This window comes from Hylaeus volcanicus, chromosome 9 (assembly GCF_026283585.1).
Source record: "Hylaeus volcanicus isolate JK05 chromosome 9, UHH_iyHylVolc1.0_haploid, whole genome shotgun sequence".
In the NCBI taxonomy this organism is placed as follows: Eukaryota; Metazoa; Arthropoda; class Insecta; order Hymenoptera; family Colletidae; genus Hylaeus; species Hylaeus volcanicus.
Genome location: NC_071984.1, coordinates 3270918 through 3283108, shown reverse-complemented (window position 1 = coordinate 3283108; position 12191 = coordinate 3270918). Strand labels below are relative to the sequence as shown.

Genomic DNA, 12191 nt, shown 5'->3' with positions numbered 1-12191 from the left:
TTGCATTCTCTTAATTTCCCAGCACATTTCCCTTTAATTTCCCTTACATTTCTGGCACATTTCCCTTTGCATTCCCTTAATTTCCTGACACATTTCCCTTTAATTTCCCTTACTTTCCTAGCACATTTCCCTTTGCATTCTCTTAATTTCCCAGCACATTTCCCTTTAATTTCCCTTACTTTCCTAGCACATTTCCCTTTAATTTCCCTTACATTCCTGGGACATTTCCCTTTGCATTCCCTTAATTTCCTGACACATTTCCCTTTAATTTCCCTTACATTCCTGGCACAATTCCCTTTGCATTCTTTTAATTTCCCAGCACATTTCCCTTTAATTTCCCTTACTTTCCTAGCACATTTCCCTTTAATTTCCCTTACATTCCTGGGACATTTCCCTTTACATTCCCTTAATTTCCTGACACATTTCCCTTTAATTTCCCTTACATTCCTGGCACATTTCCCTTTGCATTCTCTTAATTTCCCAGCACATTTCCCTTTAATTTCCCTTACTTTCCTGGCACATTTCCCTTTAATTTCCCTTACATTCCTGGCACATTTCCCTTTGCATTCCCTTAATTTCCTGACACATTTCCCTTTAATTTCCCTTACTTTCCTAGCACATTTCCCTTTAATTTCCATTACATTCCTGGGACATTTCCCTTTGCATTCCCTTAATTTCCCGACACATTTCCCTTTAATTTCCCTTACATTTCTGGCACATTTCCCTTTAATTTCTCTTACTTTCCTAGCACATTTCCTAGCCCGATTAGTATTTAAGTTTAATTATACAATGTTTCTATGTAAGATGAATATTGTAAATTTTATTGTTCTAATTCTTAAGCATAACTCTTGACAATTTCTTCTGTATCATTAAATAAATAAAGGTTAAGTGTGAAAATAAAAGTACATATATCCGATCGTTATTTATTTATTTGCAGTACCCACAACAAATTGAATTTTCCGCCAGAAAAACTGGTATCAGGTATCCGGAGAACATGTTATGTGAAGAGGTGGCACGAAGAAACTATGGTAGACTTGTTTGTTTGTTTGATTGTTTTATTAAAGTTACTTAAAATTATTATAAAGTTACTTAAAGATAATTAAAATTACTTTACAATGGTAGGTATTAGGGGAATTTAGGGTACTTTAAGAGGAATTGTACCGTGTCATCGTGGGAAATGTACCAGAAAATGAAGGGAAATTAATGGGAAATGTACCAGGAAATGTAAGGAAATGAAAGGGAAATGTACTAGGATCTGAACTGAAATTGGAGGGAAATGTACCAGGAAATGGAAGGAAATAAAAGGGAAACATGTCAGAAAATGGAGGGAAATTAATGGGAAATGTGCAAGGAAATGAAGGGAAATTAATGAGAAATGTACCAGGAAATGAAGGGAAATTAATGGGAAATGTACTAGGAAATGAAAGGAAAATGTACCAGGAAATAAAGGGAAATTAATGGGAAATGTACCAGGAAATGGAGAAAAATGAAAAGGAAATGTGTCAAAAAGTGGAGGGAAATTAATGGGAAACGTGCAAGGAAATGAAGGGAAATTAATGGGAAATGTGCCGGGAAATAAAGGGAAATTAATGGGAAATATGCCAGGAAATGAAGGGAAATTAAAAGGATATATGCCAGAAAATGGAGGGAAATTAATGGGAAACATGCAAGGAAATGAAGGGAAATTAATGGGAAATGTGCCGGGAAATGGAGAAAAATTAAAAGGAAATATGCCAGGAAATGAAGGGGAATTAATGGGAAATGTGCCAGGAAATAAAGGGAAATTAATGGGAAATATGCCAGGAAATGAAGGGAAATTAATGGGAAATATGCCAGGAAATGGAGGAAAATTAATGGGAAATGTGCCAGGAAATGAAGAAAAATTAAAAGGATATATGCCAGAAAATGGAGGGAAATTAATGGGAAAATTTCCACAAAGTTATATACAATGTCATTATTTTATAAAATCTTATTAATACTTATTAAAGCCTCATTTGAAGATTTAACAAGATTAAACAATCTTCAATTGTTACGTTTTAGAATCTTGAATTGCTCGCTCTTTTCGAAATACCGCGCAACAGCCATGTTTATATGCAACGTTGCCACGTTCTCGAAACAGCGGGCGCTCCACCGGCATACTCGCGCTCTGATTGGTCGAGGAGCGCGGCCGCCTCGCGCTCTGATTGGTCAGTGTTTTCCGTTAATATCTCCTCAACGAAGCCTCGGACAACATTTTCGCTAAGGAAAAAGTTGTTTCAAATCACCTCCCGAACCGCCCCTTTCAAGGTGTTGCAACATTTTTGTGCATTTTTGGGACACCCTGTATATAGCCGAAGACTATAAGCCTCCTGTCAAACGGCGACGAAAAATCACGAAATTCAAAAATTCAAATGAACATATCTAGCGAACTAAACGGTAAATTGAACCCATATTTCACACAGACATCAATTAAGATATTAATTGTAAGTCGTCAAAATTATGAGACGATCCGTTATCTGTTATCACTTTCGACCAAACTACCTTAAAGTCATCCCTGGTATCGCTGTCGGTGGTATTCCGTATTTACTTCAAACTATCAATCACTATCAATGAACGATCGTCTTAAATCGCTCAGCAGTGAAAATGAAATTAACAGCTGGGATAATTCTGACAAGACTAGGGAAACGATTTAACATTAATCTCGTTCAGTTGTGTAACATCACGAATATTCCTAAAAGGTGTTACAGCGAAAAGCTAGCTAAACCTAACCTCTACAACATCAAGAGTAAAAGCAATATACAAACAAGCAAAATTGGGTTGGGTGGATATTGTTTACTGGCAAGTAGAAAAACATTTGTCATATAACTGGGAACAAGTTGTGGAACAATAAATCTTTGTCTTATTTTTGAAAATTAATTAGCAACATTAACGTTTGTTATTAATTCAGAGCGTACCGATTGTCACATTTATACTTGGTACGTGGCAAGTTCAAAGACGCAGATGGAAGTTGAATCTAATAGAGTCTTTGAACGAACGTACTACTCACGATCCTCTTCAACTACCGGCTAAGTAAGATTATTTAAATATATACAAGATAATACAGCATTACACGACGAATGAATTCATATAATTTGATTTAGTTTAGAGGAATTAGAATCGATGGAGTATTACCCCATCAAAGTGAAAGGTGAATTCATATACGAGAAAGAATTCGTTGTAGGATTTAGAAATCTGATAGTAGATGGTAAGACCGAAGGCAGCGGTTCTTTAGTCGGGACTAAAGATGGTAAGAAAGGGTATTGCGTTGTTACACCCTTTAAATTATCGGATCGAGAGTAAGTGATATAAAACGATCCTAAATAAATACACATTCCTTTCCTTTTTGCTAACATTCCGCTATTACAGTTTGACGATTCTGGTAAATCGTGGCTGGGTTCCAAGAACCCATAAATCTTTAGCGAAGAGGCAGGAATATCAAATAAAAGGAGAAGTAGAAATTACAGGAATTTTAAGGCTGAACGAACATCGACCACCGTTCGTTCCCAAACACAGGACAGACACTGACATATGGTCTTACAGGTATGGTAGTGCTATACAGTAGAGTTACTAGTCCTGTTAATTTTGCTGTTAACTTTAACATTAATTCACAGAGACGTGAATGCAATGGCTGAGAAAGCAGGGACAGCTCCCATCTATCTGGAAATGGCTTACGATAAAGATCTACCTAAATTTCCAGTGGGAGGTCAAACGCAAGTGCATTTAAGGAACGAACATCTGAGCTATATAATCACATGGTATGCCCTCTCCGCGTCTACTGGGTATATGTGGTACAAGGTAGTCTCTAAGAGGTTGCGTGCGATATAAGTTTACATGTAAATCGAAAAACAAGAATAAAATAAGTGGCGAACTCGAACGGAAGTAGGGGATTCGTAGAGTTCTTTATTTGATAACGTAACAAAGTGAATTCGACGCCAACGGAATAATAGAAATCCTTCGTCCAAAACATCGCCTTTTATTATTACTATCATTATTATTATAACAACAACGATAACCACTACCAACAAAACTGTCAACAATGGTCATGGTATACAATTACATTAAAGGAGTTAGCATAGAAAATACAGATATGAAAATATACCATACAAATATGAAAATACACCATGTACATGCTACATCAACTTTCCTTTAGTTTCATTATATCACGTGATATTTAAATGTAATCGATTCGAGCGACGTGGTCGCTTTCAAACACTCGCAAGAAATTCCCGGACTTTTTTGTGCATTCGCGAAAACTCGTGATTGACTTACAGTTACGTTACACAACCGATCGTGGCATTCCAGTATTTTCAGGTAGCGCGAGAGGTATCGGATTCGTTCGAGAAACGTACTTATGGCGTTCTCTAATTTAATCATGAACACTCGTATCAAAGAAAAAGATAAGACGCGACTCCATGGTGTTTCGAAGGCTCGTCGCGTTCACCCCGATGACTTTTCATCACTGGAAGATGTTCTAGATAAGGTCTCGAGTACAGAGGCGAGAACAGTTGACTGACTCGTTACTTTCAAGCTGTTCGCTTAGAGGAATGCAATGTATGATATACCAAGTTTACTCTGTGTTAATTTAGTTAACGCCTGGAACGATATTAGATTTATTGTCGACGAAATTATCGATATTAAATAGACGTAACAAGCGTTAATCCTAGGTGCACGGAACACATTCTAAAATAAACCTTCCTAGAGCACTCTTTAAAAATATAAAATATGAATCTCGGATTCCTTGATCCGTAACAATTTTATAATTCATATATCGGATAAGAGAAAATTACTTTTGTTATTTCTCATTAATCTCTAACTATTGCACGTTTCTGAATGGTGATCGCAAAGCTGGCACGGATTGGTGACGCGAAATCGTTTTATTCTGTTCGTTGTAAAAAAAAGAAAATATATATATATATATATTTTGTGTATCAACTGTTGGTCCTCGATCAATTCCGTTTCCCTCAAAGTACATCCTTCTCGCGTTTTTGTACTAAATTATCGATCAGAGCCCTCGCGCACGCTCGCCGTACTTTTACACATTGAGAAATGTAACAAATATTAATTAACATTAATATACGAGCTCTAATATCAACTTTACCTAGCAGACTTTCAACTTGTACAAAGCAAGTTCGACAAAGGTGCGATCGCTATTTTAGTACCGGCTCCTCCTTTCTATCTAGCATCGTTAAGACGTGTTTGTTTACTCGTTTAGAATACAGGTACGGACGAGGGCGTCGCAGACGGAGTAAGGATCGCAGTTGCTGCTGGGTCTCCTGTCCTCCAGGTAGCCCTTCTTGTCCTCGGCGACACCGCGAGGGATGCGAATGCTAACGTTACGGTTGGCTACGCCGGCGCTGAAGTCGTGTATACTGCTGGTCTCGCATTTTCCAGTTAGACGACGCTCGTTGTCCTTTCCTCCGCGAGGATCGTACGCCTGGATGTGCCTGAGGTGTTGCTTGCTCAGCTTGTCGATGGCCTTCTCGATCTCAGCGATTCCGTTCTCGGAGCGCATCAGTTTCGTGGAGAAATTCGTGTGGGCCCCAGCTCCGTTCCAGGAGCCTTCCATAGGCTTCGGGTCCAGTGAGACTATCACACCGTACTCCTCTGCCACACGATGGAGAATGAATCTAGCGACCCACAGGTCGTCCCCAGCGGATATACCGCTGCAAGGGCCGACCTGGAACTCCCACTGAGACGGCATAACCTCTGCGTTCGTGCCAGCAATCTTCACACCGGCGTAGAGACAAGCCCTGTAGTGGGCTTCGACGATTTCGCGACCGATCACTTTGTCTGCACCGACACCACAGTAGTATGGACCCTGGGGACCTGGGAAGCCATGCTTCGGCCAACCCAACGGCCTACCATCGATATCCAAGAAGGTATACTCCTGTTCGATACCGAACCAGGGATCTTGATCTTTCACGCTCTCCATCGCGTTGTTCGCAGCGAAGCGTTTGTTGGACGCTGTCGGGGTCTTGTCGCTGTGGTAAGTGTCGCAGAGCACAAGCTTGTTGTTCCCACGACGGAATGGGTCGTTGTAGATCGCCACCGGGCACAGGTAGATATCACTGTTTGCTCCATCTGCTTGCATCGTGGAACTGCCATCGTACGTCCAGATTGGTAATTCTGAAAATGTTCAGGGATACTTTAGTATTGTTGATACTTAATTCAGGGGGGAGAGGAGAAGGAGGAGGAGGAGGATTAGAGGAAGGATTTATTGACATAATTAGCATTCTAGTAGGTGGCAAATGTAATACAACCGCAGTAGAAATGTAATAGAAATTCTCTGTTAAATGAAGTCATAATTAACCCTTTACTTACTGAATTTCTCAAAAGGTTTTAAAATCTAGGCATCCATTTTGGTTTTATATCATCTTATAGAGTAGTGTTTAACAAGCTTCCAAAAGAGGAAAAGTGAGAAAAAGCTTGTGCTGCTTCAGAGATCAGTGTTACCAGATTCGGCTCCCACTTGCGCATGCGCGTCAATAACACCTGAGCGGGCAGTGCCGTAGCTATAGGAAACAATGTTGGATCCCATAGCAACAACGGTTGGCGCCGAAACCAGGAAAACCGTTCTTTTTATTTATAAAAAATGTGCATTGTAAAACTACTTCAAATCCTATCTCTATTGCATGCTACGAAGTATTTGCAATTTTCATTTATAATTCTATTTTTCTTTCGGGGCGACCAAGGGCGCCAGTTTTGTGTTCGTATCAGATACTTTACTGACGCTACAACCGGTGCGCATGCGCAACTGGTAGCCAAATCTTGCATCACAGGACCAGAATCATAAAAATTGCAGAATTCGATCACCAAATCGTCGAAATTGCTGCGATATGCAGTTTGATTAGCGAAACTATAGTTTATTTATTTAATTCATAATGGTTTTTGTAACGTGAGAATCGAACGGAAGCGTGTGCAATTTTGAAATTAATTTAGTACTGTATACTGTAGGGTAGCACGCATACGCAGCCAGAGTGACCGTTAACAGTGCCGTATCTACGGTAACAGAAGGGGTGCTATGGCTATTGTGGCTATGAGTGCGAAATCACGAATATACAGGGTGTCCCAAAAATGGTGGAGATCATTGAAAGGGGTGGTTCGGGAGGTGATTTGAAACAACTTTTTCCTTAGCGAAAATGTTGTCTGGGGCTTCGTTGAGGAGATATTAACAGAAAACGTCTACCAATCAGAGCGCGAGGCGGCGGCGCTCCGCAACCAACCAGAGCGCGAGTATGCCAGTGGAGCGCCCACGGTCGTAGGCTATGCGCTATTGGCCGCGCTCCACCGGCATACTCGCGCTCTGATTGGTCGGGGAGCGCGGCCGCCTCGCCCTCTGATTGGTCGGGGTCTTTTCTTAATATCTGCTCAACGAAGCCCCAGACAACATTTTCGCTAAGGAAAAAGATGTTTCAAATCACCCCCCCGAGCCGCCCCTTTCAATGTGTTACAACATTTTTGGGACACCCTATACTTGTAAAACTATGCAGGGGTAATTAAGATGCGAATCAATTCGTAATGCGAATCACGTTTCCCGAGATATATAATTCAATTAACTAGAATACGTTCAGAAACGATCCATCGTTCGCGAGATTAATATGTTATTTGTTACAACGTTCAACAGAAGTATCTAATCGTGCCCGGCATTATCCCCATGATAAAGGCTCGAAGCGGCGAAAGTCCGTTCGTGCTCGTCGCTCAACTTAACATTCGTTAGGCGAGATGTCTGTTTTATTTCGTTCGGAACATTTGTTTTGCATCCTGCGAGCCAGTCACGACTCGAGCACGCGATTCATTGTCAAACAAAGAGCAACCTCCGATGAGTGGTCGCGGTAAATATTCCTCTCGAAGAATATTAATATTCCCAGATGGGAGCGGAGGGGGGAGGCTGCTAATAATAAACATGGCGGCGCGCACACTCGATCGATTCTGCACGCGTGCATCAATCGTTCGTCATTGTCAATGTCATTCGATTCGCGTTCACGAAACGTTGCAACCGTACGTTCATAAATTCGGTACATTTATATATTCGATCGCGGTATCTGCGTCTACATGTCTCGGAGAATTTCAATTTCAATTTCAATTTTAATTGAATTGATTTCGATCCTCCATCCTTCGCTTCCGCTTCGATGTTACCGAAATATAATCGGAAATTGTTTACCAACCTGATGGATGTTTAGGTACGAATTCCACCGTCCTAGTCTTGCTCCTCAAATGCTCGCCAGTGCCGTCGATCCAAATGTACTTCGCCTGTACTTTATCTTCCGGCTGGGGCAGATCCAAGTACCTGTTCAACAAGGTCTTGTCCAAGGCTGCGTTAGGCGACTCCCACAGTATGGAACGTGACATCGTGACTCTGTAACATAATACAGACAGTGGCGGTTTCAGCAATGTCGGGCGCCCTGGGCGAGATTATCGTGGCGTTCAAAAAATAAAAAAAAATTATTTCTAATTAAAAAAAAGAAAGTAAAAAGAAAAAGATAAAAGTTCGTCCCATGATCAAACTTTTGTCACAAAATTACAAAAAAAAAAAAAAAAAATTTTTTTTTTTTAAATTTCATTTGTAATTGAAAAAAAAAGATAGAAAAAAATGTGTACCATAATGGAACTTTTGTCACCTAAACGGAGCAAAAATTAAATTTGTTTGGTGGGTTAAAAAAGAAAGAAGATTGCGAAAAAATTATCGGCAGCACTAGATACGTCCCTGAAGCTAGAAACGGTGCGCGCGCACTAGTTGAACCGTCCCTGGCACCATTGAGAACGCGCCGCCGTGACGTGTTATGGTGATGCACGGGTACGCTGACGATATTTTCCAGATTTATTCTTGGTTGGCCAGAGAGATAGGTGTGCTCGTGTATTGTGTAGCTCGCACACGAGGTATCATGCGTCGGGCACGTGTTTCTCGCGTGCACGCCGATCATGCATGCAAACGGTCGTCTGCGGGCACTCACACAATGCTTTCAGGGGTCTTTAACCGGAAAGCCAAACGCTCGTGTACGAATATTTCTCACAGCGGAAGGACGTTCCCGAATATTTTTGGTATACTTCTGTATGAAACGATACACGCTTTGAAAGTCCAAGTCCCCTCTACCAATACAATCGTTAGAGTTTTCTTTAATCCGACACGATCGTTAGAAATCGTATCAGCCGAAGAATAACAAACCTTCTCTTTTTACCAAGAGAAATAAAACTATTTCTGTTGCTTTGTTTTCGAAAACCCATTTCCACGGCATTATTGAGATTCGGTTCTATGGATTAAATTCGAACACAATATTCGAAAGCGATAATTTACTATCAGAAATGCCACTTTCCTATCGTGAACTTCGTATGTTTCGCGTACGTATAAATATGATAAGGAAATGTCGAGAGGAAGATAAGAGCTATCGCCGAAGCGTGTGCTTAGCCCGCGTACTTCCAAAATCGATTTTCTCGAAAACAAAGCTTTGCGTTTACAGGGTTAACTTTGAGTATACAGGGTGTCCCAAAAATGTTGGAGGTCCTTGAAGTTGAAAGTTTAAAATTGAAAGGGGTGGTTCGGGGGGTGATTTGGAACAACGTTTTCCTTTGCGCAAATGTTATCCGAGGCTTCGTTGAGAAGATATTAACGGAAAACACTGACCAATCAGAGCGCGAGGCGGCCGCGCTCCCCGACCAACCAGAGCGCGAGTATGCCAGTGGAGCGCTCGCGGTAGCGTTGGTTACACGCTAGGCGGCCGCGCTCCCGACCAATCGGCGGGCGCTCCAATGGCATACTCGCGCTCTGATTGGTCGGGGTTTTTCGTTAATATCTCCTTAACGAAGCCTCGGACAACATTTTCACAAAGGAAAAAGTTGTTTCAAATCACCTCCCGAACCATCCCTTTCAATGACCTCCACAATTTTTGGAAAGTGTGTCCAAAGACTGTGCGAGAAAGAGAGAGAGAGGTATTGGGTGACATTCGTTCCCTCTGCGCATGCGTCAACAACGTAACCTGCACTCTTTGAATATACATCTTCAATGTATCTTTTTATGAATAATACATCACTGTATACTCAAAAGCTTTTAGGAGCACTTTCATCCGTTTTGCATTAGGTCCTTTCGATACGATTCATTGTCCCATGTCGAATATTTCATACAGTTATCTAAAACCAACGCGCCTGCGCAACTGGGGGTGTCGAATCATCACCGTTGTCTGTATATTCCATCTTCTACTCTTTTCGATACAGGCTCCCCCCAAGAGAGAACAGCTTTCAAGTTTTTTTTTTCGTAGAGACGCGAAAGCTCATGAATAAATTATGACGCCGCAAATAGTTCACCGACCCACTTCTAGATCACGACTGAAATAGAACGTAACCTTCCATGTACGGTGTTCCCTTTCTTATCGAGCCGTCCCGTAAAGTTAATTCTAAGTTAATTCTTGAAGCAGTTCGGTGTCGATAAAGACGATATCCAAGGCGATATATCGACTCGTATATTGAATAATATAGGTTGTAAGATTACAGGAAAATATTTACACTTACGGCCAGAAAAATAAGTGCTATCTTGTACAAACACGTTTTATCGGGTTGGATAAAGAAAGCTGTGTACATATCGAAAGGCACCGACATGAAATGTTTACGATAACGGGATCTAATATCGATATAGACGACAGTGTCTAGTTACGGATGTTTACAAACAATAATCGATAGATATAATTAAGTCTTTCTTGAGTCGCTGACAATGCATTTGTCTAGTCGATGCGACTACCAACAAAAAAAAAAAAAAAAAAAATGTCGAATCGAATAACCTCCTCCTTCTTCGAAGTCGGTTAAAAATGGTATATTTCTGTTTATAATTTATGTAATTAGACGTGGATAACAAGCAACGGAGACCAACGTGTTACGTGAGTGTTACCGCCGAACGACCTTCGCGAGGATGTTTTGTTGGTCAAACAGAGTATATAGATAGGATGGTCGGGTCTCGAAAACCGGTTCACAACCGCGGATAGTTGCCCGCAATTACCGTGAGACCATTTTCAATTGCGTGTACGGAACGAGTTACATCAAATGAAATTATTTACCGCACGTGAGAGATAAACCTGCCAGTTATCCCGCGACAATATTTGCAACGTCTCTACATGCGTACGCGACGCTCGCGTAATAAACGTCCTACCCAGGGCCGGCGCGACCCTTCGCGCGGGGGGGGGGGGGGGGGGGTGTCAAAAATTTTGCAGGGCCCCGAATTCGCATTCGAGTCCAACGTTTAAACTTTGTGGAGAGAAATTGTTTATTTACTAATGCTGTTGCATATAATACAGGGTGGACCATTTAAAAAAAATTATATTATTCAACAAAATTTGTTCAAGGTACGAGACATTCGTTACTTTGTGTTGTTTTAAAAACGGTAGAACTTTCCGCTAGACCTAACATTTTTTATAAGATGAATATTAAATAATAGTACTTTATTATTATTATGATATTAATAAATAATTATTATTTAATAATAATAATAATAATAATAATAATAATAATAATACACACCATATCTGTTAATGGTGTCGTCATTCTGTAAAAGGTTCAATGAAAATCGATGCCTTTCGATTCGGTAATTTTCCCAGATCGCGGGTCCGGGGTCCCGGAGCTGCTTGCGCCGGCCCTGGTCTTACCTCCTATCTAAATCACTTACTACAAAGTGATCGTTAGAGTTGTTTAAACGAAATGCGCTGTTTCCTCTTTCTAGGTATCTACGTTTATCGTAACTAACGAAATGTTGACCCTGTACGTGATAAGCAGCTAATTCACGCTTACTTTTGTTGCTTTGTATAATGTATCGTTCACTGGATCGGATTTCCCCGCAACGCAACGTATACTTAGCCTGACATTATATCATTACTTATAATTTGTTATAATTATTAGTTACAAAATAAAATAGTCTCGAATGATGTAGAAATATTGTGACGTCGCATGAGGGCATGTTTTCATGTTATCTTCGCTTCACTTCGATTCGTAGATCCGTGATTACAGGGTGTCCCAAAAATGGTGGAGGTCATTGAAAGAGGTGGTTCGGGAGGTGATTCGAAACAACTTTTTCCTTTGTGAAAATGTTGTCCGAGGTATTGTTAAGGAGATATTAACGGAAAACATTGACCAATCAGAGGCCGCTCCATTGGCATACTCGCGCTCTGATTGGTCGGGAACCGCGGCCGCCTAGCGCG

The 12191-nt window shown here is 40.8% G+C and overlaps 2 protein-coding genes across 2 annotated transcripts in view; one reads left to right on the top strand and one right to left on the bottom strand.

The window, feature by feature from the left end:
• Nucleotides 1–2087: 2087 nt before the first annotated feature.
• On the top strand, nucleotides 2088–5025 carry LOC128881794 (surfeit locus protein 1). The gene is made up of 5 exons (XM_054133118.1): nucleotides 2088–2817; nucleotides 2927–3048; nucleotides 3120–3314; nucleotides 3385–3558; nucleotides 3630–5025. Exons 1-5 carry the CDS (start codon nucleotides 2623–2625, stop codon nucleotides 3841–3843), a joined length of 900 nt encoding a protein of 299 aa, XP_053989093.1. The 5' UTR covers nucleotides 2088–2622; the 3' UTR covers nucleotides 3844–5025.
• LOC128881793 (glutamine synthetase 2 cytoplasmic) overlaps nucleotides 3976–12191 on the bottom strand; it is a 15988-nt gene continuing 7772 nt past the window's right edge. The window contains exons 2-3 of the mRNA XM_054133117.1: nucleotides 8184–8374; nucleotides 3976–6144 (exon numbers count right to left, since the gene is read on the bottom strand). Of these exons, the coding sequence (XP_053989092.1) occupies nucleotides 5219–6144; nucleotides 8184–8367 (1110 nt within the window). The 5' untranslated portion in view covers nucleotides 8368–8374 and the 3' untranslated portion in view covers nucleotides 3976–5218. The remainder of the gene's footprint in view (nucleotides 6145–8183; nucleotides 8375–12191) is intronic.

Coding starts and splice junctions, on each gene's coding strand:
- LOC128881794 (XM_054133118.1), top strand. CDS start 2,623: ATGAAATTAACAGCTGGGATAATTCTGACAAGACTAGGGAAACGATTT. Junction 2,818..2,926: donor TGGGTGGATATTGTTTACTG/GCAAGTAGAAAA, acceptor TTATTAATTCAG/AGCGTACCGATTGTCACATT. Junction 3,315..3,384: donor TTTAAATTATCGGATCGAGA/GTAAGTGATATA, acceptor CCGCTATTACAG/TTTGACGATTCTGGTAAATC.